General features: G+C 41.3%; 1 protein-coding gene across 10 annotated transcripts in view; it reads right to left on the bottom strand.

Annotated features, from left to right (window-relative positions):
- The window catches only part of ANKRD44 (ankyrin repeat domain 44), a 211,440-nt gene that overhangs the window by 53,911 nt on the left and 130,207 nt on the right, over nucleotides 1-27,322 (bottom strand). For 3 of the 10 annotated variants that reach the window (XM_054043995.1, XM_054043997.1, XM_054044003.1), the window contains exons 9-15: nucleotides 26,478-26,556; nucleotides 20,440-20,554; nucleotides 15,367-15,449; nucleotides 13,997-14,114; nucleotides 9,880-9,948; nucleotides 6,704-6,844; nucleotides 2,629-2,709 (exon numbers count right to left, since the gene is read on the bottom strand). In XM_054043995.1, the coding sequence (XP_053899970.1) occupies nucleotides 2,629-2,709; nucleotides 6,704-6,844; nucleotides 9,880-9,948; nucleotides 13,997-14,114; nucleotides 15,367-15,449; nucleotides 20,440-20,554; nucleotides 26,478-26,556 (686 nt within the window). Of the gene's footprint in view, nucleotides 1-2,628; nucleotides 2,713-6,703; nucleotides 6,845-9,879; nucleotides 9,949-13,996; nucleotides 14,115-15,366; nucleotides 15,450-20,439; nucleotides 20,555-26,477; nucleotides 26,557-27,322 lie in introns of all 10 variants that reach the window. The other 7 variants (XM_054043994.1, XM_054044002.1, XM_054043996.1 and 4 more) reach the window with 3 other exon arrangements.

The following is a 27,322-nucleotide window of genomic DNA, read 5'->3' as shown; positions in this document are numbered from 1 at the left end:
AAGGCTGGCTATTAAATATCAGAGGGGTAGCCGTGTTAATCTGAATCTGTAAAAAGCAACAGAGGGTCCTGTGGCACCTTTAAGACTAACAGAAGTATTGGGAGCATAAGCTTTCGTGGGTAAGAACCTCACTTCTTCAGATGTCTGACTTGCATCTGAAGAAGTGAGGTTCTTACCCACAAAAGCTTATGCTCCCAATACTTCTGTTAGTCTTAAAAGTGCCACAGGACCCTCTGTTGCTTCTGGCTATTAAATGTTATATTCCCTATAGAATCGTATTCACCCACGAAAGCTCATGCTCCAATACGTCTGTTAGTCTATAAGGTGCCACAGGACTCTTTGCTGCTTTTACAGATCCAGACTAACACGGCTACCCCTTTGATACTTACAGAATCTTGTACAACACAAGAGTTTTCCTGCCTTAAACTTCTATGCAGCAATATCTGCTGGTCTTGGAGTAGCTTGTTTGATACTGTGACACTCTGTATCCCAAAGCAACACCATGACACCCCCATATATACCATGATTATATGATTATGGTATGTCTTATATGAAGTATGTCATGTAAAGTATCAATGGAAAAGTTATGATTTGCTGAATATGATTACCCTATTTGTATGCATGTATCATTTTTGTATCTAAAGTTATGAATATTGACTATGTACCAGTATTTCAAATGTGTTTGCTCCTGGATAACACCCACAAGGTAGTTTACATCCAGTGTAGCCAGTACATTGTGGATGAACCATTCAAGGTGATGGCCCATTAAGAAACACAATAGGCCATAGAAGAACCTTATCTCCACCTGATGGGCTTTCCTGTGGACAGTTCAGTCAGTATATGGATAATGTCTGCTATGACTCATCAAAGCATGCAAGGGCATGTGACTAGATCATGTGATACTGGACTCCATCTTGTACTTGTACTTTTCTACAAACTGTGCTGGAGACTCTGCTTGGAAAAATGAAGTTCCCTCCACATGGAAGAAGCTATAAAAAGGGGGAAGTGACATAATCACTTGTCCTCACTCCCTCCTCCCCCCAACTCAACACCTGGAAATACCTTAGGAACAAAGACTGAACTGGGGAGGTGGTCTCAGATGGGAAAGGAGGAATCCCAGCCTGTGTATGGAAGACTGATGAACTGTTTGTACCATAAGGGTGAGACACTGCTTGATTCAAATCCTGTCTAGTTTATAGGACTTAGATTGAGATTTTGTTTTGTTTCTTAGGTAATCTACTTTGATCTGTACACTTATTACTTATAATCACTTAAAATCTTTCTGTATCTAATAAATCTATTTTATATTTTACCTAAATACCATGTGGTTTGAGTGAAGTGCATGAAAAAATCGTAGCTCAGTTAACAAAAACCTCTGTATGTCCTCTCCACATTGAGGGAGGAGCGGACTGGGTAATAAACTTACACTGCTCAGGCTTTTGACCAGGGCAGGATGGTACAGTTCTGGGGTCCTAGGTTGGGGAGCTGCGAGGGAACTGGATGGAGCCTCTCTATTTGTTGGTTCGTGAGTGGCTGGAAAAAGCATTCATGTAACTCAGTTTGTTGTGTCCCTGCCTGTAAATGTTTGTGTGAGTGCAGGACCAGGAGAGGTCTGCAGCTTGTCACAGCATCATGGTGAGAGGGGGAGCCCATGCTGGTGCAACAGAGGGCTCAACAGTACACCAGTTCCAGGTTGCACCTCAGCAACGCCCGTCAGAGATAGTAACAGATCTGAAGTTCAACGCAGCCAGTACTGCCACTATAGTTTTTAAGATACATTTCTACAACAAAGAGCCAACAAGAAAATTATGTTTAACTTTATCATGGGGTAAATAGCTTACCTAGAACGAAGAAAAGTGACAATGTCATCACATCTGTTAGTCTTAAAGGTGCCACAGGACTCTCTGTTGCTTTTTACAGATCCAGACTAACACGGCTACCCCTCTGATACTTAATGTCATTATTGATACAGTTCAAAATTCACTGATCAAAATCACAGGTATCTAAACTAATCCAATAGCTGGCTGACTCTGAGCTCAATGGCAACTAAGCTATTATCCCAAATACATATATTTTTAATTCTTTTGATAGTGATAATTTCTCTATCTGAATCAAACATGTTCTGGGTAGTCCCTGGGTCATCTATCAGAGTTTAATTTTTTACCCCTCTGGAAAAAGATTTCAAAGTCACTCTCTTCCATATGTCACAACATGTAGTCAAACTAACGTAAAACTATTACCAACAACAGTGACATTTTAAACAAAAACACAGCACAAAAACATCAGATTTGAACACAGTAATACTTGTGGAGGACACTGGGTTATATTTTCCTTGCAACATACAAACCTAGTGTATCGCATTTAAATAAAATAGTGTGTGATATTAAAGAATTATCAGAGTACCAATGCAATAAACATGTAGTTAGGAAAAGCAACAAGCATGGAAACAGAATTGGAAAATACATTAATAGATCAACAAGCATTTTACTCAGGTTAGCTCCCAATAATATCAGGCAACGTTTGTAGCAGAGCAATGAGTGCACAAGACAGGAGTGTAAACTGCAGCCCAAAGAAGCAGAGGCATTCTCTAAAAATGGAGTCTAACTGCTGTATTGACACCAAACTTACAATGCAGCTTCTTTTTCCTTCATCTCATTGGCTCTTTCAAGTTCTTCGGCATTTTCGTGGGAGTTACCTAAAATATTCTTTCTTCTTAACATAAGGGACAGAAAATGCAACTCGTTTTCAAAATGTCAGATCAGTGATTTTGGTGTAATTTACCACCCCCACTCTCTCCTCCAATCAAGTGACCACTTCTAGGCATTAGTAAGGTTAAATAAAGGGCCTAGCATATGGGCTAATCACATTCCCAGACATTGAACACACCTAAAATATGCCAGCTCTTCATTCTGTACGTCAGCTTCAAAAGTAATCAAAAAGTTTTGATTTCTATCAGAACCAGTTTGTTCATCACTTTCTGGAACTTTCTGTTTCCCCACACCCAGGGCCGGTGCAAGGATGTTTCAAAGCACCCTAGGCGAAACTTCCACCTTGCGCCCCACCAGCCCTGCGGCAGCTCCCCGCCCCCACTCCACTGTGAGGCGCCTCCCCCCATGGCAGCTCCCCCCCTCTGCCGTGAGGCGCCCCCACCACAGCAGCTCTCCCCCCACCCCAGGAGCCGTGTGGCAGCTCCCCACCCCAGCTCACCTCTGCTCTGCCTCCTCCCCGAGCACGCTGCCCCCGCTCTAATTCTCCTTCCCTCCAAGGCTTGCGACACCAAACAGCTGATTGGTGCTGCAAGCCTGGGAGGCGGGAGAAGTGGAGCGGCGACCGCGCGCTCGGGGAGGGGGCGTAGGAACGCCGTAAAAAAAATTGGTGGCACCATTTTTTGGCACCCCCAAATCTTGGCGCCCTAGGCAACCGCCTAGTTTGCCTTAATGGTAGCACCGGCCCTGCCCACACCTGCCCCTTGCCCTCAAAGACTCTTCTTTGCAACCCTATGTTCCCAATCGTTATCTCCATCCTCTACCCATGGTAACTTGCTGTACTTCCCTGTTGACCAAAGGATAGAACCCTGTGAAATTTTAACCACTAAATTGGCCTGACTTGACCCTGCTCTCCATGTGTTGCTGGGTACAAAGAAGAATCATCTTCAATGGTCTTTGGACCTAAATAGCCTGATTTCTGGAACTTTTTTCCATATGTTGGAAATAGCCATGATGACCTACAAAATGACTTAATTCTGTCCAGGTAGAAAATAATGGCCCTCTACACCCTTAGCCTATACAACCTGGCCTCTCCTAGCAAGTCTCAAGCTCTAGGAAAAAAAGAGAGGGCAACGAATATGAAATAATCATCAGGCATAAATTCAGGGTAAGGCCACAAAAGCATAGTATCGTTCCACAGCATACTAAAGGCAGATCAGCCAGGAGTTCTTGAATCTTACTCACTCATCTAAGTGATACAGTGACTACTAAAAGGACAATATAAGAAGACAAGAACACTCCCCTTGATGTTCAAATCCAATCTCCAGTTGGAACTAAGTTTGAAATGTGTTTTTTCTGTGAAAAATGACTGGGCGTGGAGGGGAGAGAAGAAGATGCATCCACATGTGCTGTGTCTCAGTGCCTTCCACATCAAATTTGCTCAGTGTTTTCTAACTGCCAGCACCTTCTCCAGTCTCCAAGATTCAACAGACTGTGCTGACTGTAAGCAACAGGAGTAGTGGGTCAGACAATCTTACTCGTCTTGAAACAGAGCATGATGAATTCGTGATTGGGATTACATGACAGGACTGCCTGTAATTTAGGACTGGACTCAATGACCCAGGAGACCCCTTCCAGTCCTAAATCCCTTTGTTCCCCTCTCAAAGAACAGGAAGGAGTAGGATTAGTTTCAAGCTCTATGGCACCACCAGGTGAAACAGCAGACAAGGAGGACATCTACCATGGCAAATAAACATGGTCTTTACTGCTGTTGTTAAATTCAGAAGTCTTAGCAGGCTTAGATGCTTTTTGCTATTGCTGGGATTGGCACCCAGAGAGATAAGAGGACTGAGGAGATTCTGAAATTAGAAAGATGACAACTTTGGTCTGAAAGATGGGTGAGAAACCCCTAGGGATTTAGCCATAGATCTAGTATCTAGTTTTCTAATTTCAACAGATTTACTATTACCTCAGGGTCTCTAGAGAGCAAATCAAAAACATTAGAGTGCACTTCTTGCGGCAACCCAGACAGTCTGAGCCATAAAACATTGTGAAGTATCACTGCTGATGCCAGAAAATGAGCAACAGTGCTAGACATGTCCACCAACATGTGTCTCACCAGGAAAGGGTCATATCATAGGAAATTTTTACTGCATAAGACGACATTATAGAGGTCCACCGCCACCTGATAGTTTAGTATCTTTTTGGATATGCACATTGCAAGATCCACCAACAAATAAGATCGTTTTCAAAGCTGGACTAGTTTATGTGATTCTCTATCCTGGGGGGGCTCTCATGTGAAGGTACTGCCACCCTTCACTATCTTGTAAGCCATAGAAACAACCAGGGGTGCAACGAGGGAAAAGCAATCTTACTAATGTTTGGGGACTTGTCTAAATGAATCAGGCTTTTTGCCACTGCTAAAACTGTCTTGATGCATCCTAAACTTGGTCAAGGGCCCCTGACTTGTCATGTCAAAACTCCAGACAGCAGGAGAGGCCCAAAATCTGAAAAGTTGGCTTTGAACCAAGAGTTTCAGTACAAGGAGTAGCAGCTCCTGATGGAGACTGGCCTAGAAACTTCCACTTGCCTTCCCTCTACTCTATCATATACTAGGGATGGATGTACAGGAAGTGCAGTCCTTGGAAGACCCTGCTGCCTCATGGCTAGGACCATATGGATCTGAGGGTGACGTTCATGTACTTCCTATCCGTTTTACTGCAGGTAATGGTTCTGTGGTTTGCAATGGCCTGGCACACAATCTTCTACAGTGGAGCCATTTCAAGAGAGCAATGAAGCTTTTAGAAGGTGTTATACTGGAAATGAATTGTATGTCAAACAATTTTTTACAAGACTTAAATGTATAAGAAACCAAAGTGAATGATCCCTTAGACCAGGAGAGAAGCAGAGAAGGAACAGAGAAAACTGTGTGGGGATATCGAACAGGAAATGAAAACAGCTGACTAATGGTTTTAAATTCTAAAGGAGACCTAAGGCTATAATCAAGGCCATTCGATCTATACGTCATGTCATAGGGCAGACACCACCAAATTATGTAACAAACTGAGAATTAGAAATTGTACAGACTAACCAGAGATTTGAGAGAAGGGAAGATGTCATTAATGAAGCTGTTGAAGAGAGTTTCTTAATCCCACTAGAATCAGACTTTGTTCCCAATGGGCTTAAGAGCACTGCGTAACACTGGCCCCATCCTCCAACCAACATACCTCCAGTTCCCACAAGTACAGTGGTCTTTTCTGCTAGTGGCTGTTCCCAGTGGCTGGAATACAGAATCTTGCCTCTCCTGTTGCTTAGCAGCCTCTCACCCCCAACAGGGGTTCTGTTTCTGTCAGTCCACACAGTGACGTTCACGAGGGGCCTAACTCATAGGTGCTGGAACTAGAGATGCTGGTGCACCCCCTGGCTTGAAGTGGTTTCCATGATATACAAGATTCACAGTTTGGTTGAATGGCTCTTAGCACCCCCACTGTACAAATTGTTCCAGCACCCACGGATCTATTCCACCTCTGACAGAAAAGTATGAGTAGGCTGGCAATAGCTTGTCTTTGTTGTCATCCCCCATCTGGAAAGATCTCCCTCCCATTGCCTCATGCTCTATCCTTTTAAAAAGACCACAACAGTAGAGCAGGAATGGGAAATTCGCTGAATTCTCCCTTGTGGGAAAACCACCAGAATAAGGAAACAGGAAGGCAAAGTGGGAAGGGAAGTCGTTCAGCAGGAGAAGGTGGGCAGCATTTGGGGGATTTATGTGGCAACTTGAATAAAAAGGTAAATTGCACAGCTGCGTAACTGCACTATACATGACTCTGCTTATAATCAAGGCTATTTCAATAATGGGTGTATCTATGAGGAGGAGGAATACCTTTGCTAGTGGGTTTATTTTTGTTTGTTTAAATGAGATTGTGGCATGAAAAGAATATAAATGACAATGAGTTAGAAACACAGTAAAAACAAGGAATACAAATAGGCTTTTTTACTTTCTGTCCATGTCAGAAGCAGCAGCATAGTGCAAAGCAGTACGTCCCCAGTCATCCGTTTCATTAATATTTGCCCCTGTGGTCACCAGTGTCTCGATACAATGGAAATGACAATTCGCAGCTGAATAGTGCAAAGGTGTCCTGCAAAACAAATAGAAATTTATTACTTCAGACACTATCTAAAACATGACATGGATTATATTAATGAGTCCCAATTGCACCATTCCTATAGAGGCCTCAGGTAAAACAAAACAACCCCCCCATGCTCCTCCTTCCCCTCCCCCCCAAAAAACCTCAGGTTTTGGGGTTTATTTACAGCTTCTTGTTCAACCAAAAAACACAAATTAGTCTCTGGCCACATTCACTTAATTAAGTTTAATGGTCTAAACCAGCGGTGGGCAAACTACGCCCCGCGGGCCACATCCAGGCCGTGGGATGGTACTGCCCAGCCCCTGAGCTCCTGGCCCGGGAGGCTAGCCCCAGGCCCCTCTCCCACTGCTCCCCCTCTCCCGCAGCCATGGGGCCGGGGGGTTGGATAAGGGGCAGGAGGTCCCCGGGGGGCAGTCAGGGGACAGGGAGCGGTTGGATGGGGCGGAGATTTGGGGGGGCGATCAGGGGACGGGGTACAGGGGGCAGTTGGATAGGACAGAGGTTCTGGGGTGGGCCAGGGAATGGGGAAAGGGGGGGTTAGATAGCAGGTGGGGTCCTGGGGGGGCAGTTAGGGGCAGTAAGGGGACAAGGAGCGAGGGGAAGGGTGGGATGGTGGAGGTTTCTGAGGGGGGCAGTCGGGGGGCGGGAGGTGGGAGGGGTCGGATGTTTGGGGTGGCACAGCCTTCCCTACCCAGCCCTCCATACAGTTTCACACCCCAATGTGGCCCTCGGGCCGAAAAGTTTGCCCACCCTTGGACTAAACTCCAGACAAGCAATATAAAACCAAACCAACCACCACCAACAGGCCAGTTCTTATGTTTCCAGAGCTCTCTGCCTGGTTTGTGCCCCGTCTCTCCCTCCCATGAAAGTAGCTCAGCCCCTTTTTAAGTCAGCAGGCTCAGCTGCAGCCTGTTGCCTCAACTCAGGGTGACACAATGAAACATCAGCCTGTATTGAATCCTCAAAACATCATGATGTTGCCTAGCTCAGTCAGAGCCTATGGGCAATGACTGCGGTGGGGTGTGACATAGCTGTGCGATGACCTATCCACCCTGTCACACTGACAGATTCCAACATCCAAGAAAGGATTCATTGTGCAGTATAGTTCACAGAGTCAGAGATTTGGCATCCCCAGCTCAGAAGCATGAGTATCATTCAGAAGGCACATTCATTGCGGGAAGGCAGGAGTACCCTGCTGGGTATGAAATTTTCAAAGGCTGCTTCTACCACTCAAAGACACGAAAAACCTCTACCAATTAAAATTCTTCTCTCCAAAAAAAAAAAAAAAAAAAAAAGTTTTTTTGTTTCACTTATTTTTTGGGGAAGTTGTGAAATGCAAATAACCAAAGAGTGCTTCATTTTCTTACTAGCTCTCTCAGTTTTGTACCTGTTTCATTTACACGGGATAAAGAACAGCTTTGTTTTTATTTCAAAGCTGTTGCTGAAAGGTGACATACCTCACTGTGTCTCTTTAGTGCATATGGTTTAAAAACAAATCAGAAAGCCCTTTATTGCACTTTAAGGATGGAATGCCAATAATGCCTGTAACACATTAGAGCCTTTTAATGTTAGATTAGTTTATGTCGTCATTACGAACAAGAGCAAAACTTCCTAAAAATTATAATCTTGTATATTTAGTTTGCTAAGGCTTTTACAATGTCCTTTGTGGGATAAAAAGCACAAATGCTCCTTAAAGAGTACCCATTTAAAAATACTGCAAGACTCATTTTTTTCTATTTTAATTTGGTTACAGTACATTTATGTAGTATTTTTTGGATTACACTTTCCTTCCTATCCAGCTCTTTAAACTGAACTTTGCTATTACTCATATTGCAGTTCAAAAGCAAGTAAAACACATATTGGGACCAAGATGTTCAAAAGTGGGGACCTAAAGTGAGGCTCCTAACTCATTTTGGTATTAGCTTTGCTGCACTGCCACCATTGAGAAAAGCAAAGGTGTTTGAGCTGGTGTCCTGCTGGCTAGCATGACAGGGAATTCTGTGAACACAGATTTGAAATTTCTTCCCACCTGTGGTCCAAAATAGCCCAAATCTGACTAATGTCTGGGTTCATTACAAGGCTCATCTGTTTTCCGATTTTAAAATGGGGAGGAGGGGGTTGGGAGAAGAGAAATTTTAATGGGAAGGATGGAAAATTGTTCAAGAGGGAGGAGGAGATTTGTGATGGGTTATTTTAAGCTGTTGCCCTCAAAGGTGCATAGTGCATAAGATCTGGCCCCCTTTTTACCCTTTCAATAACACAAAAATAATTTAGGCTCTTGAAATATTCACTTGATTTTCAAAATGGCAGACCAATTCAGCTGTTCCCATTGACTAGATTGGGAGCCGCTGACAGCTCAGCCATTTTGAAAATTTGTTTAGGTGCCTAAGGCCTCAATCTTGCAAAGTCTTATGCACATGGTTAACTTTACACACCATGAGTAGCCACTAAAGTTAATGGGACTACTAACAGTGTGTGAAGTTAAGCACATGCATATGCATTTCCAGGATCAGAGCTTAAAGATGGAGTAGGCCCTTATTTTTTAAATCCGTGGCCTGGGTGAAAACTGTTTGGCTGAATGTGTAATGTACATCCGGGGCACTCAGGAAGTTGAATCAGCACATCCATTTCAGTCATAACAATACCGGCATTATTTACTTTGAGAAAGTCTAGAAAGCAGGCTGATGAGCAATAGTTCTCCCCACAGTGACGTGCAGGTGCTGTCTTGGGCACGAAAGCACAAGGATCCAAGCAACGCGCAGAGCAATGAGGAATAAAATTAAACCACTGATATTTTTAAACAAGAAAGACTCAAGAGCATGGGCTTGGCTTTCATGTATTTAATGTAGTCTGCACCTGCCTTTTTGGCATTTAACTTCAAGCGCAGTATCCTATTGGGAATGGTGATTTCCTACCTCCTTTTACGGTTTACCTTTTAAGCAGAACATATGATTTCCAGATTGAGGGCTTTTTCTTTCTCTTTCTTTCTTTGAGATATATCTGAAAAAGCTTCACAATTTACATACCTCCCACATTTGTCCTTTTTATTAAAATCTGCTCCACTGCTCTGCAAGAGTTTTACACATTCAACGTTACTGAAAAGACAAGGAAAGAAAACAAAGCATGAGCAAAACAAAAGTTTTCATCTTGGTCAGTACCAAAAAAAAAAGTTTTATTTCACTATTTGCAGTGCAGAAACGGGGCAGAAACTGCAATTCAAGCCCGAACAAAAGAACCGAGAAAAAGGCAACTTGTAAAGATCACACCTTTATTACTTGATAAGCTTGGAATGCTATTCCAGACAAGTTAAAAACTAGGGCTGTCAAGCAATTAAAAAATTAATCGCGATTAATCGCACTGTTAAACAATAATAGAATACCATTTATTTCAATATTTGTGAATGTTTTCTACATTTTCAAATATATTGATTTCAATTACAACACAGAATACAAAGTGTACAGTGCTCACTTTATATTATTTTTATTACAAATATTTTCACTGTAAAAACAAAAGAAATAGTATTTTTCAATTCACCTAATACTGTGGTGCAATCTCTATCATGAAAGTTGAACTTACAACATGTAGAATTATGTACAAAAAATAACTGCATTCAAAAATAATACAATGTAAAACTTTAGAGCCTACAAGTCCATCAGTCGTACGTCAGCCAATCGCTCAGACAAACAAGTTTGATTACAATCTGCAGAAGATAATGCTGCCCATTTCTTGTTTACAATATCACCTGTAAGTCAGAACAGGCATTCGCGTGGCATTGTTGTATCTGGCATCACAAGATATTTACATGCCAGATGCGCTAAAGATTCATATGTCCCTTCATGGTTCAACCACCAGTCCGGAGGATATGCATCCATGCTGATGACAGGTTTTGCTTGATAACAATCCAAAGCAGTGTGGACCAAAGCATGTTCATTTTCATCATCTGAGTCAGATGCCACGAGCAGAAAGTTGATTTTCTTTTTTGGTGTTTCAGGTTCTGCAGTTTCCACATCCAAGTGTTGCTCTTTTAAGACTTCTGAAACAAAGCTCCACACTTCGTCCTTCTCAGATTTTGGACGGAAATTCAGATTCTTAAACCTTGGGTCGAGTGCTGTAGCTATTTTTAGATATCTCACATTGATACCTTCTTTGCATTTTGTCAAACCTGTTGTGAAAGTGTTCTTAAAACGAACATGTGCTGGGTCATCATCCAACATTGCTATAACATGAAATATATGGCAGAATGCGGGTAAAACAAAGCAGGAGACATACTATTCTCCCCCAAGGAGTTCAGTCATAAATTTAATTAACACATTATTTTTTTAATGAGCATAATCAGCATAGAAGCATGTCCTCTGGAATGGTGGCCAAAGCATGAAGGGGCATACGAATGTTTAGCATATCTGGCATGTAAATACCTTCCAACGCCGGCTACAAAAGTGCCAGGCGAACGCCTGTTCTCACTTTCAGGTTACATTGTAAATAAGAAGCAGGCAGCATTATCTCCTGTAAACGTTCCTGTGGCCTGTCACTTCTCGCAGCTCCCACTGGCCAGGAATGGCGAACCATGGCCACTGGGAGCTGTAGGGGGCCGTGCCTGCAGATGGTCAACATAAACAAAATGTCTCTCGGCCTGCCAGTGGATTACCCTGGTGGGCCGCATGCCGAAGGTTGCTGACCCTGCTCTAAAGTTTTACATTGTTTTGTTTTTGAGTACAGTTATGTAACAAAAAAAAATAAGTTACACTTTCACGATAAAGAGATTGCACTACAGTACTTGTATGAGGTGAATTGAAAAATACTATTTATTTTGTTTATCATTTTTACAGTGCAAATATTTGTAATAAAAAATAATATGAAGTGAGCACCATACACTTTGTATTCTGTGTTGTAATAGAAATCAAAACACCCAAAATATTTAATAAATTTCAAGTGGTATTCTATTATTTAACAGTGTGATTAATCAGAATTAATTTTTTTAGTTAAACACGTGAGTTAACTGTGATTAATCAACAGCCCTAGTAAAAACAAATCAATAATATAAATAGAAAGTAATAAATATATCCTGGATTCAAGGTGAGAGAAGGCAGTCAAAAATTTCCAAAGGGAGTTGTGCTGCTAATGCTTCCTATGCTGAGCTGAGAATTTTTCCAAGAACAATTTTGAAGTTTGAAGCAAGCTTACAAAATGCTGGGCTAATAATGAGGAGGAGATTTAGGCCCCAATTCAGGAAAACACTTAAGGACATGATTAATTTTTTATGCATATGCTGAAGTTCACTTTTTTCTGCAAAACATTTAGAATAAATTTAGCTTTAAGCACCTACTTAAATCCCATTTTCTTCAATGAGACTTAAGAACAAGCTTAAAGTTAAGCACATCCTTAAGAGCTTTTTTGCATTCAAATAGGATTATTCATAGTTTTTATCTTCGCTGCATGAATTCAATATGATATAACTATGTGTTGTTATTGTTTAAACTGAAGTGATTCTTAATGGAAAATAAAATAACTGCATTTTAATGTCTTTGTAATTCAAGTAAATAAATGTACAATACCAAACCAGAAAATGATGTAATGAAGCACAATAATCTTCCAAGACTCCTTTGTCATTCAGAGGGGCAATAAATCATTTCTACTACGAAACAGGAAAAAAGAGATCCTTTGGAAGGTAGTCTTGTCTCAATGCCAATATAACTCCCATTAATATTAATGGGAGTTACAGGCAAGCATCAAGAGGAAAATATGTGTTTTATGTACAGCTCCAGTTCCAGTCTAAAAGAAGCGGATGGAACAAAACTGGTGTTTACCCCAATCTAAAATTGCCAGTGTATAAAATATCTACAAAATGCTCCCCACAACGTACCCAATTTTTGCCTCTTATTTCAGTCCCTTTCTTTCAGACACCTGTGGTATTATTTTGAGTCCAGCTTTAAGGAGAGGTACTTTCTGAAGAGTGCTCTATCATGGTAATTCAGTCCACCCAACTACTATACATCTTCTATTAACCGTATGAAATAAATACTTAACAAGAACAATTCTGTCCAGTGTTTGAAACACTTTCATTATGTACTTGTGATGGTGACGACTTGTGTGAGGTGGACAATGGTCCACTAAGAAGTGAGCTGACAACTCATTCTTACAAAGGCTACCACATAGTCACCAGGTAGTTACCATATCTGGTCAATACAACCACTGCCAATCTAGGATGGATTCTAGAAGCTCAATCTAGCAATCTTCTGAGCAATCAAGTCCTCAACAGAAGAGCCAGAAAACAATAGCTTGCCAAGTGTTTTGTGCTTTTTCTGTGTTAATTTCAAACAAACCTACTGGGAATTAACAAGAAATCTTGAAAGGAACTAGGCAGGAGGGCTACAAATGAAACTGACGTAATTTAATTTTCATTCATTTTCATTCCTAGGATCCCATCGCCCATCTGAATTGCATCATCAGAGGATGAAAACCTTTTGATTCTGTATTTTGGTTACTTTCAATGGGCTTCAGAGGCTTAAAATAATCTTTCTCTGACTGAAACCTAGAAAAAATGCCTTACAAATCTTCTTTTATAACTAGATTTTGATGCAAGGACACAACAAGGGGGCAGTGCCTCGCTGCATCCCACCAGGAGCATCTCAGGGAGCCGCTATTCCTTCCCTGCATCCACCTTCAAGGGATGGTCATTTACTGGTGGCCCATGTCAGCCTTAAACTACAACCCCACCTCCTGTGCTGACGTGTCAGTACTGGCCAGTGAGTGAGAGGCATGGAAGCCAAGAGTCCAACCCAGGCCATCAGGGAGAAGCAAGTGAGTGTGTAGCCTCTCTTGCTCCTGGTACTGGGACCCAAAGTTTAAGGAGTCTGTATATAGGAAGAAGACAGGGGGATGTATGTTTCAAATCACAAACTAGCCTTCTGTAATAAAAGGCCAGGTCCTACCACTCTTACTCCCAATACAAGTAGCCCTAATTTGAGCCTCAGTTTACCAAATGGTGGCGGGACACGGCCTGGAGAGAGAAAGATTTTACATCGAATTGTTTTGCTCCTCTTTAATTAGAACAAATTCCTTTGCAGATGGTACAGCTGGCTTGAGTTACACCGACTCCACAATTAAAATACAACTAGCGTAACAGCTACAATTGTAACTACTCACCCTCCTGCAGCAGCAGCGTGGAGGCACGTTCTTCCAAAATTATCTGGGGTGTCTATTTCAAAGCCTGCAGACAGCACGTGCTCATTACTAAACAAGGACACTATGCTATACTTTTGTCCTAGTTAAACCACAAGAAACATTGCAGAGACAGAAAAAACAGTTAGTTAGAAAAACCAGAACGCAAGCAACTCTAGTCAGCAAGTGGTTGTCATGGAAACGGACAGTGGCTGCTCAAGCTTGGTGGCTCTATAAAAAGAACTGTGAAGTCAAAAAGAATCTATTTCCACATTCAGCCTTGGGCTACATAACTATTAAATCATGTGACAGGCATTTATGAGGCAGATTCTTATCGAGAGAATTGTGATAGCACGCTATGCAGACACAAAAAAATAATGAAATGAGGAGAGGCACAGAGTGAGCCCTAGCATGCAGGGAGTGGAATTTTATTTATTTGTGTGTTTTCCAGGTTGTTTTTAGATTCTGGAAAGATGCTTCCAGGAATGTGCAACAGATGTTTTTAAAGATGCACCAGGCTGTAGACGTAAAACCCACCGCAAATTCTTACGGAATTAACCCTGTTTCCCCTGCTGACCTAATAGCCCGGGACAGAGCACATCAGGGTTTGCTGTAATTGGATATGCAAGTTACATTTTTCACGCTATTTTTCCCCTAAACATCCCAGGGGACTCAACCTTATGGCTGAGAGTGGTTGTGGAGGTTTCACATGCTAAGGAGTGATACATTTTTCTGGAAAATATATGAACTGCTCTCCATCTTTGAACTCAGTGGAACTTCTGCCTGCATAAGGAAGTCAGGAGTTGGCACCTTATTTCTTTGAAAGAGCAGTATCAGCAAACTAACACTTTCCCCCTGCCCCTTTCTGAGAACTTTAGCTACCTCATTTTCTTTACTAGAGCCGTGATTCAGGAAAGCATGTGTTTTAGTCCCATGAACTTCAACGGAATGTAAGCATTTGCTCAAGTGTTGTCCTCAGTAAGGGTACTTTCCCCTGAATCAGGTCCTACAGTTGTTTGTTTCAGAAGAACCTACCATATCTCACATTTTTACAGCTTGGTAAAGGATTTTCCCTTTCCTCCCCTTCCCTGTGAATTAAAATAAACTCTCTGTGACTGCCAGGGGAAAAAAAAGCATTCTAAGGGCTTCAGGCATGAACGATACAGGATGCTAGTAATTATCAGCATGCAGTTAGGAAAGCCACGCACACTCCCGTATGCCAAGCCACACAATCACATGAAGCAGCACAGGAAGTCTTTCATTTGGACAATTCACAACACTGAATAAAACAGAGGCCATAAGCAGCATGTTCATGATATTAATTAAGCTCCACAGTTGCAGCTGGATTCACTTACCTGATGACAACAACTTCCTGCAGCAGTCCGAGTGAGCGTTTAGTGCTGCTAAATGTAAGGGGAACATGTTGTGGATACCACACCTGTTAGGCAGAACAGTTTGATTAGTTACCAAAAGACTGGGTTACATTCAACACAGATGATGAAAATTCCTCTCTTAAAAAATATTGTGTCCATACTTCTGTAGGTGGCTCTTTCTTGCATCATTAATTTTATTTGTACCTTCTATAATCTCTCTCTAGGGTTTAGTTTGTTTGTTAAAGTATAATGTTAGCATCTGATTTTGATTACAATCTGACAGCAAGGCTAGTGGTTTTAAAAACGAGATGAGAACCTAAGAGAGAAGAAGCTAAGAGAACGGATTTTGTTTAGATTCAATTTCTACTGTGACTGTCAGTTGCAACACAAGTATTCTACCACATGAGGTGAAAAAGTAAATGCTGAAAGAATCCCTGTATTGTCTCTAAAATCCATCTTTCTTCTGCATCCCTATTGCTAACATGCCAGTGTAAGTCTTATTTAGCTCTCACCTAGATTATTGCATCTCCCCCTCGTCTTTGGCTTCTTGGTGTCTCCTTTTTCCATACTTCAGTCCATCCAAAATACCACTGTAAGGACATCTCCCTGTGCTCTGATCACCACACCCCTTTCCTCAATCATGTCTCACAATTGCCCTTTCCATCTACATCAAGTTCCAAGTCCTCATCCTCATCTTTGAGGTTCTGCCCCAGCCCATACATTTCTCCTTTTTTTCCACACTATATGGCTTCTTCAGCTAACTGCTCTCTTTGTCTCCTGACACTTGCAGCTTCTTGCCTTCTATCAGGCTGCCATTACACTTGTAACCGCCTCCCAAGTCCTGTGTGCCAAACATCCTACTTCATCTCATCCATCCTTAAACCCTCCACTTTCCCCAACCCTGCCTATATCCTCATGAGCAGTGTCTCCAGGCATTTTTGTTTTCAAATCATTATCTCATGAATCCTTTTTCAGTTAGACTGTAGGCTCCTCAAAGTAGACACCTTGGCAAAACCCTAAAACAGAAACCTAAAAAGTTAGGGTCCTACATCCATATCAGACATTTGCTTGATTTTTCAAACATACTGAACCCTTAACGGCTCCCACTGACATCAATGTGGAGTGCTCTGTACCTTTCAAAATCAGGCAGGTGGCTAAATATGGATTTAGAAGCCTAAGTTTAGGCTCCTGGTTTTGAGACTCTTGACTCTTGTATTTTGGCAAGTTTTTGCAAAGTGTCATTTATGCTTACATTGTTTTACCAATACTACGACATAGACATAGTCATAGAATCATAGAATATCAGGGTTGGAAGGGAACTCAGGAGGTCATCTAGTCCACCCCCCTGCTCAAAGCAGGACCAATTTCCAACTAAATCATCCCAGCCAGGGCTTTGTCAAGCCTTACCTTAAAAACCTCTAAGGAAGGAGATTCCACCACCTCCTTAGGTAACCCATTCCAGTGCTTCACCACCCTCCTAGTGAAAACATTTTTCCTAATATCCAACCTAAACCTCCCCAACTGCAACTTGAGACCATTACTCCTTGTTCTGTCATCTGGTACCACCGAGAACAGTCTAGATCCATCCTCTTTGGAACCACCTTTCAGGTAGTTGAAAGCAGCTATCAAATCGCCCCTCATTCCTCTCTTTTGCAGACTAAACAATCCCAGTTCTCTCAGCCTCTCCTCATAAGTCATGTGCTCCAGCCCCCTAATCATTTTTGTTGCCCTCCGCTGGACTCTTTCCAATTTTTCCACATCCTTCTTGTAGTGTGGGGCCCATAACTGGACACAGTACTCCAGATGAGGCCTCACCAATGTCGAATAGAGGGGAATGATCACATCCCTCAATCTACTAGCAATGCCCCTACTTATACAGCCCAAAATGCCATTAGCCTTCTTGGGAACAAGGGCACACTGTTGATTCATATCCAGCTTCTTGTCCACTGTAGCCCCTAGGTCCTTTTCTGCAGAACTGCTGCTTAGCTATTCGGTCGCTAGTCTGTAGCAGTGCATGGGATTCTTCCGTCCTAAGTGCAAGACTCTGCACTTGTCCTTGTTGAACCTCATCAGGTTTCTTTTGGGCCAATCCTCTAATTTGTCTAGGTCCCTCTGTATCCTATCCCTACCCTCCAGCATATCTACCACTCCTCCGAGCTTAGTGTCATCTAAAAACTTTCTGAGAGTGCAGTCCACGCCATCCTCCAGATCATTAATGAAGATATTGAACAAAACCCGCCCCAGGACCGATCCTTGGGGCAATCTGCTTGATACTGGCTGCCAACTAGACATGGAGCCATTGATCACTACCCGTTGAGCCCGACGATCTAGCCAGCTTTCTATCCACCTTATAGTCCATTCATCCAGCCCATACTTCTTTAACTTGCCGGCAAGTCCTTTGGTGCATATCACTGTAGAGCTTCTGAAATCAGCTATTGTGTATGAGATGAGAATCTACTATTTGCTTTTGCAGATGCAGCTAAAAACAGTTAACTAAATTCCTGGATGATGCCAGATGGATTCATAGCCATCACTCAATTTCTTCAAGACAACCCAAGGATATACGTAACATGATCATATCACTAGGCAGGATTTCAGATATGGACCTGAAGGAACTTGTTTTCATGAAAGATTTGGTGGCAGAAAAATTCTTAGAGGAGAACTACGAAGCTTTAGTGAAAGTTATTAAATACCCAGGATAAACTGTTTAAAATCCAGCTTTTACACAAAGGCTTAAATTTACAAAAGGTGGCAACTGAGCTGAAACTGCAAAATATGTAGCTGTGCATACAACCCAGGCAGACGTTTGTGCAAATATGTGCTGTCTTTCTCTCTCACATCATATACATTTTTATTATGCACACAAACATGAGTGCAGTTTTTAAAAAAATATGTATGATTTGTTGCAAAATCTATATTCCCATTCCTCTTTTCCTTTCACATTGCATTTGTCAACCTTCCTACTTGGCCACAATCAGAAGTGATCTACAGTGCTGTACACATTTAATTTAATCAATGCCCTGCCAGCATCTAGGGCTCCCACAGAATAAACCTGCCCAAGGATGTTCTGACACTCTATTCTTTGAAAGGCAATAGCACAAGCTCCACCAAGCTGCTCAAGTCTGTCTAAACAGGTTGCATTTCTAAGCTGTGGATGTATTTATTTAACTTCAAATCACAAAGAGGATTTGTTATATAGTCATAGTATTCTCCATGCAGCTCTGATTTTTACATCAATTTCCCCTTCCCCCCTAGTTATCTCAAGCCACATTTCCCCATCACTGTATAGAGATTTCCACCCCAGTGCATATTTTGGCTGGTGTCCATCAAGAGATGCAATTTGCACATCTGCTAGCCAGTGCCATACTGTGCAGAGCTGCTCACAACTGCTCCCTACATTATTTACCTTCCATATCCCTGAAATGGAATTGCATCAAATAGCTGACCCTGTTGTCTGCAGTTTCTGCTAGCAGCACTGTAGAAATTCTTCCTTTTCCATGCCAGTTCAAGGAATTAAGCCAAAGTTATTTACATAGAACACCTATTAAAAGCTCATTCCCTCTGGCAGGTAGGTAATTTCTTTTTCAGAACAGTGCCATCATTTGGATCTGCCTACTACACCTAAGCAGTCTTCTCACTTCAGATATTTCTGCTGTTGGCAGAGATATTTTATTTGATCAATGCACAGGTCACCCAAGTGTGAAATAGAAATTTTGAGCAGAAATCTTAGATTGCAAGAGCTAGTTATCTCACTGCTATTCATTGTTACCTTAAAACTCAGAAAAGAGATGGACTGAAACTTTATATATTAGAAAGAGCTAGCAAAAATCATATTTAGACACAAAGGACCAGATGCTCAAGCTCGTATAAATCTGACCCTGTCTTTTTTGTCTGGCGAGAAGCAGTTTTAATGACGCAGATAGCAAAACGTGGTGAAAAAATACTTATTTCAAAATCTCCAAATGAAAAGCCTAGAAAACTGCAAACATCTTTAAAAAGAAAACAGGTTGACCTGGGTCCTAAAGCAGGATGTTCCCCAGCAACTACGGCAGTATTAGGCATCACATATACTTATGGTTGGTTCTAGTCAGGAAATACTCAATTGCATGTTCAGATGTGTACGGTGAATATTACAAAACATTTATAAGAATCTTTATGATGCTTCATTCATAGAGATGGGCAAATAACTAGATCTATCTGTTCCCTGCTTGTTCAGGGAACAGGAGATTCACAGTAGATATCTAAATCAGGTCTCCTCCCTGGCATTACCCTATGGCCACCAGGCTGCACTCTACACTCCGAATACCATTTCCTTTCCCTTTCAGAGTTAATTTTACTCTTCTCAAAACTATTTTGGAAATTTAGTGCTTTGTTACCTCACTACTCTAGGGCGAGGTCCTAGGAGGTGCTAAACGTCCAACTCTCACTGAAATCAATGCACCTCCTAGGATTCGGCCTGCAACATGTATACATATATGTAATCATTAACATAGTCTAATGCAGTCTCTTTCTCATACACACAAAAATGCAGAGTAAAATCAGCCTAGCAAATTCAACCCCTTGGAGCACAAAGAGTTGAACAACATATCGAAATGTATCTCTCAGTTTCACTCAGTAAAACCCCAAAACAAAATCAGCCTCATCATCTCAGCCAGCTGAAGATCTGAAACCATAAGACACAAAGACTGGGCACCACGGCTGCATTAGATTCTGAAATAATTTTACTGACTAAACCCTGCTTTGTCTTTGAACATTTCTACTGATATTTATCCAGCACCAATGGATACTAAATAAGGAATAAATCAGTTTAGTACTACAAGCTTATGGACGTAAATATATTTATTTTAAAAACTGAGGGAATTACATGCCCTTCATTAGCAGCTTTATATTTTATACTGATTTCAAACTGACTTCCTGATACAAACTATTTGTTACTGAATTCATAATTATGCACATGCATTTTAACCTGAATACACTGGCATCTGAAAAATAAGCATTATCTAGCATTACCCATAATATTTGACCATTAGGAACAGCATTTCTTCAGCAACCTACTTGGCAGCATCAGCTCCGCTGGTTATTAGGGTGTTAATCAAAAGCTCATGTCCATATCTCGCAGCCACATGCAGAGGGGTGTTGCCATCCTTATCAACACAGTCAATTTCACCTCCTGGAAAAGACATTTTCACACAGTGTAACACACAAGGATTTAGTGTGAGTCAGCGATCAGAAATACCATTTATTTATTTCCAGTGAATGCAGCTTACCCTCATAGTTACAGCTGTAGTTTAGTTTGTATACTAGCAGCAGAAACACTAAATTTCTGGGACAGAAATACACAGCAAGCCATTTACTGTGCCAGTCATGCAGGATGGCCACAGTTCTGGCTGCTGCATTTTTTTACTTCATTCTATTCCCACCTCTCTGTATATTTCACATAGGCCTTTCCCCATCATTGCCTAGTGTGGTACACAGATACTGTAGGTGCTTCTGTGACTCTGAATTGTTGCTGATATAAAGGCATGAGCAGTTGCCCTAAATTAAATCAACAAAAGTAATTGTTGAAATTTTGCCACAATTCTTTAGATCACTGGTGCTCAACCTTGTCCATAAACCAATGACAGAAGATGGAGCTCCTCCAGGTGGCTCACCTGGCTGCCTACTGCACCCTCAATATTTGATCAGTGGTGCTGCCTGGTAGCTGTAGCCCAATCTACAGCTGCCTCAGGGTTTTCACAAACAGAAGACCCCAAGTACGTGCATAGCTGCTTCCTATCTTTGTTTGTCATGTGCTTCTTCAGGTGTAAATTCATCTGTAATCAAACCTACATGCCACAACACAATTGTAGGTGCAGCAAGAGACACAGGAAGAGAGAACTGAATGCAAAGTAACCTGGAGTAGAGCAGGGAGAGCTGCAGGTTGTAAGAGAAGGTTTATTCACAAAGAAAGAAAATAAACAGCACAGATACAAAACAGAGGTGGGGGAGAGAGTGTATTCAACCAAACAGCCCAACCCATGACACTAAAGCAGGTTTACTTTCAGCTTGTCTCCATAACCCTTTTGTAACATCACTATTTCATGTAACTAACTACTATATTTGCCACCGCTTTAGGCAGTCAGAAGGGAAGATAACCCTCCAAGAGGATCTCTATCCAGAGACACGATCCTCAGTATTAAGAAGTTTAAACACCTCTGCATTAGATGATGTTCTAGATGGGTCATAGATTCTAAGGTCAGAAGGGACCACTGTGATCATCTAGTCTGACCTCCCGTGTAGCACAGGCCATAGAACTTCCCCAAAATAATTCCCAGAGCAGATCTTGTAGAAAAACATCCAATCTTGATTTACCAATTGTCAATGGTGGAGAATCTACCATGACCCTTGGTAAATTATTCCAATAGTTAATTATTCTACTAGTTAAAAACACACACCTTATTTCTGGTCTGAATTTGTCTAGCTTCAACTTCCAGCCACTGGATTGTGTTATATCTTTCTCTGCTAGACTGAAGAGCCTATTATTAAATATTTGTTCCCTGTGTAGGTACTTACAGACTGCAATCAATTCACCCCTTAACCTTCTCTTTGTTACGCTAAATAGATTGAGCTCTTTGAGTCTATCACTATAAGGCATGTTTTCTAATCTTTTAGTCATTCTCATGGCACTTCTCTGAGCCCTCTCCAAATTATCAACACCCTTCTTGAATTGTGAACACCAGAACTGGACACAATATTCCGCCAGCAGTCACATGAGTGCCAAATACAAAGTTAAAATAATCTCTCTATTCCTACCCGAGATTCCTGTTTATGCATTCAAGGATTTCATTAGCCCATTAGGCCACAGCATCACACTGGGAGCTCACGTTCAGTGATTATCCACCACGGCCCTCAAATCTTTTTCAGAGTCACTGCTTCCCAGGATAGAGTCCCCCATCATGTATGTATGGCCTACATTCTTTGTCCCTAGATGTACACATCACTTAGCCATATTAAAACGCATATTGTTTACTTGTGCCTAGCTTACCAAGCGATCCAGATCGCTCTGTATCAGTGACCTGTCCTCATCATTCTTTACCACTCCCCCAATTTTTGTGTCATCAGCAAAACTTTATCAGTGATTATTTTATGTTTTCTTCCAGGTCATGGATAAAAATGTTAAATAGCGAAGTGCCAAGAACTGATCCCTGTGGGGACCACACTGGAAACACATCCTTTTGACGATGATTCTCCATTTACAATTACATTTTGAGACCTATCAGTTAGCCAGTTTTTAATCCATTTAATGTTATGCCATGTTAATTTTATAATCAAAATGCCATGCAATACCAAGTCAAACTCCTTACAGAAGTCTAAGTATATTACATCAACACTATTACTTTTATCATTCAAACTTGTAATCTCATAAAAAAGATATCAAGTTAGTTTGACAGGATCTATTTTCCATAATCCCATGTTGATGGGTATTAATTATATTACCCAACTTTAATTCTTTATTAATCAAATCCTGCATCAGCTGCTCCATTATCTTGCCTGGGATCAATGTCAGCCTGACAGGCCTAAAAGGCATAAACCAGATTTTTGATTCTTTTCCCTTGTAATAATTTAGGGTATAGTTAGAAACATGGGTAAGGTATTTTTCTTTTTTTAAATATGACCGAGTATCAAAGACACCTGAATTCTATTCTTGACTCCACCATTGACACATTCTGTGACATTGGCCAAGTTATTTCACCTCTCTATCTTCTGGCATAAAACAAGGATAACTACCCTAAAATAAGGATAAACAACACTGCACACCTTTGTAAAGCACTTTGATGTTTACACATGAAAACTGCCAAGTAAATGCTAAAAATTAGGATTATTACAATCGAGAACTAGCATTCAATGTTTTCACTCACTCTCTCAGCATTTCTAGTGGATCCATCACCATTGGTGCTCTTCTAAATCATGTGATTTATTTTAAGTTGGACAGTATTAGGGCAAAGATGTGAGTCATGACATGTACACTGGTGGTCCCCAAAGTTTTTCATTAATACAACTTCACTTCTTAGTCATAGAACCCAACAAAAACAAAAGATCACTCAGCTGCAAATCTTACTGAAAGAAGAGCAGTGAGAGAACATAGCTAATTCAAATCAGCCTTCTAGTCTCATCTAAGCCTCTACCGATCTCAACAATAAAATAGTGATTTAACATTACCAGGACAATAATTTGAAGACTTATCAGATGTCTCCAACATTCATACTCAAGACAAACAGTAGTTGGCAAGGTATGTGAACGGGGACTTCTGATCAAAACATTAACAGCTTGATTAAGCTATGACACCAGGAATACTTCTGTATGTTCAGGTATACGCAAATGTCATAAAAATTGACTGTACAAATAAAGCTAGTTCTTTCTGAGAATCACCAAATAGGTGTCAATATCCTGCTGTACTAAGTCACCTAGCAAAGTCCTCACAGACATCTGGGAGAGATTTAAATTACTAGAACAACTGTTATCATACTGTATACTCCATCCCTTTACAAGGTATTACCAGCTAAAGCTGTAACCTTCTGTCTTGATTTTCAGATGGTTATTCACCCTCAAGGCTCTTTCAGGCACAGTAGGTGGGAAAGGGAGCTATTTCTGCTAACTAAACCCTTGGCTCCATTCCATATTTTTCTGGCCAGCTGACTTGCACCTTTGGCTATTATCTTATTTTTGTGACACTGGCCCACAATACCCATACTGTAGTCCCCAGGGGTTACAGATGATGTCTGATTAAATTAAATTTAATGCAATTAAACCAAACTGCTACTACATTTCTGACAGTGAGAACATTTTCAAGAGTAGTCACTGATTTTTGGTGCCTCAATTTTTGGATGCTTAATATGAGACATAACGGGGCCTGATTTTCAGAAGCACTCACAGCTCCTCTACATGATCTGAAGGGGAGAAGCAGGCACTTAATACTTTTATAGACCCGCCCCTTCCTGTATCATGACACAGGCATATCCCACCCTCTTCTCTGTTACTCAAACCCATAATCTCAGCTTCATCTCTGACTCAGCTCTCTCTTTTGGGCCTCACATCCAGGCCACGTCTAGATCTTACCCCCTTCTTTCTACGCAATGTCTATGAGAGCTGACTTCTCCTCTCTCCCTATACAGCCAAGACTCTTGCCCAAGCTGTGATAATCTTATGCTCTTATGCCTTGACGACAGTGTCTTTTCTATCCTTGATGCCTGCCACCTTACACCACCCATTTCCTGGCTTGGTGGTCTGCCTATTACACACACACACACACACACACACACACACACACCCCCTTTAAGTCCCTCCACTAAATCCCCCTCTTCCACCACATCAGACACTAACGCCTTGTTCTAGCCTTCAAAGCCCTTCACAATTTAGTCACACCCACCTGTCTGCCCTGTTTCCTTATCACGAGGTCAGCTCTCGCCTTCACTCTTGAATTGCCTGCTTGTCCACATTGCCACAAGAACCTTTGTGCTTTCTCCGAGGCTGCTCTTCCAAGTGGGAAAAACTCCCAGTCAAAATCCATAAAGCCACCACTTTATCCTTCTTCACATCCCTCCTTACAACTCACCTCTGCTTGAATTACACAAGAAACTGCCATACAATAGTGAGTAGGCAGGAGGTGTGTTATGATCACGCCTTCAGATTGACTAAGAATTGCTCACAGAGCTAGTCTGTGCTAAAACATCTTATTATTTCTGTTACTCTGTCCTCCTCCTCTACGCTCCCCATCCGTTGTTTGTCTCACTCTCATCCTATGCCTTTTAGTCTGTAATTTCTTTGGAGCAAGGACTGTTGTTAAGCTGGAGCTGGTGGTGACAGTATAGTTAAAGTTGTGTTTTTAATACGTTTCTACAATGCCTGTTACAATGACGTTTCCACCTGGTCGACATCTGTGAATGCTACCATGATATAAAGGGTAAATAACGATAGTAAGAACAGGACAAACTGGAGGGTTATTATATTTGATATAGGAGAACAACTTAACATGTGTTAGGTGCTTTACGCACAAGAAAGAAGACTGGTCATTGCCCTGAAGAGGCTGCAATCTGAACAGACAAAAATGAACACACAAAAGAAGGAGAGGAGGAGAATGACAAAATGTCACAGGTAGGACTGTTTTGATTTGGCCTTTACTTAGTGCAGCAAATCCCCGTTTCTCGGTGAGTAAAATTTGAAGACAAAAATTAAGAAGCTGGGCTGATGCCACTTGGAAAATGTGTGTTTATCAGACCACTCCCAGAAAAGCTTAGCCATGCTGCATACTGAATATTTCTGGAGGACATGGGGAGGTGGCAGGAGTTGAATTCCAACACTCCCACCCAAGGCACATACAAGAAGAAAATGCACTTTATTCCATGGTTTGAAGCCGAATGATTTATAATTTCATACAAATAAAAATGTAGTTGTCTAAAATATGAATAATTATTGCATCTTCATATCTGGGATGGAAGGAGGGCTATAGGGGTAACGGGCTTAGTCCAAAAGGCAGAGGGGGCAGGGGAGAAGAAAACAGTGCCTAGTATTGCACAAATATGTCTTCTCCAGGCGATCAAGGAAGAGGGTATTTACTCCTTAGCAAGAGAGGTGGCTATAATGGAATTATGATCTTTAAGAGGTGAAGGGAGAGCGTGGGAAAAGAGATTCTTAGAGTCTGGAGAACTCCTGGAAGTGGAAAAATTGCAAACTTTTTTTTTTTTAAAGCTTGTTTTAAGAAACAAGTTGTGGCCTCTTCTGTAAGATACAGAATCTGAATGCTGCTTTTGCTTTCATTTTCAGGTCAAGAAACACACACACACACACACACACAAATCATAGACCACTGTCCGCTGGTGGAGAATGGGATTTCTTGATTAATTATAAGCTTTGTCTAACATCACATTATTAAATGACAGCTTTAGGACTAGCTAGCAATCAGATTTCAGTTGAGTACTTACAAACCTTTGAATTTTGGTCCCTCAGCATTTTAGCACAGAACAACAAACTGCCCCCCCAAGGCAGTAAGTGGCTTGGAAAAAGCTCTGAGCAGATCATTGCTGATGAATTACTTAAGAATCAGAAAGACAACTTACCATTCTGAATAAGGGTTTGCGACCGTGTGAACCTCCCGTGGACGGCTGTCATGTGCAGTGGACTCTTGCCATCTTTACTCTAACAAAAACAAAATGAAAGACACTTACCTACAGTATAAAGTAATGCCATCAATGTAGAGTTTCTCAAATACAGTACTATCAATAGTTTGAAATAATAAAAGTAACTAGAGCTCAATCCTGTAGTTCTTATTCAGACCAAAATCCCATCAACTTTAAAGGGCTGTATGACTGAACCCAAGATTCATATGAGAATACATTCAGAATGCCTTTTTTCTGTAGGTGCCAGACCTTCTTCAGCAACAGGAATAGGAAATAAGGCAGTGATTGTTGCAAATAAATTTTCAGAGACATTCCACCAATCTGGGGTGCGTGGTCCAAATTGTTAATGTCAATTATATTCCTGAGTGTTATTTACTTTCTAAACATTATGAATAATTCTCACAGTATTTCCTTATCTTCCATATTGCTTGGGGAAAAGCCAGGAAGAACACAGAGCTAAGTTTCAGCAGTCCCTGGAAAGTGTAAGCAAATACAAACTATTTTGCAATTTAAATAGACACACATTAAAATGCAGTCCACTACATAAAGAAAAGAGCTTTGGTTAATAAACTGCCACCCAAAGAAAAACTGGATGTCCATCAAAGACCATTAGAAAGCAGGTGCAAACAGTTAAGGAAAGGTATAATGTCTAATGGTCAAAGTTTTGGAGCCAAGGGAAAGGACCTCTGTCTAGGAATATTGACAGGGAGCCTGAAGAGGAACAGAGGAAGGATGTTGAACCCGATGACTCAAGCCATACCTTGTTTATTTGAATCAGGCTTTGA

Source organism: Malaclemys terrapin, chromosome 11, assembly GCF_027887155.1.
Source record: "Malaclemys terrapin pileata isolate rMalTer1 chromosome 11, rMalTer1.hap1, whole genome shotgun sequence".
NCBI lineage: Eukaryota > Metazoa > Chordata > Testudines > Emydidae > Malaclemys > Malaclemys terrapin.
Note: the sequence above shows the minus strand (reverse complement) of the source record. Positions and strands in the feature narration are given on the sequence as shown.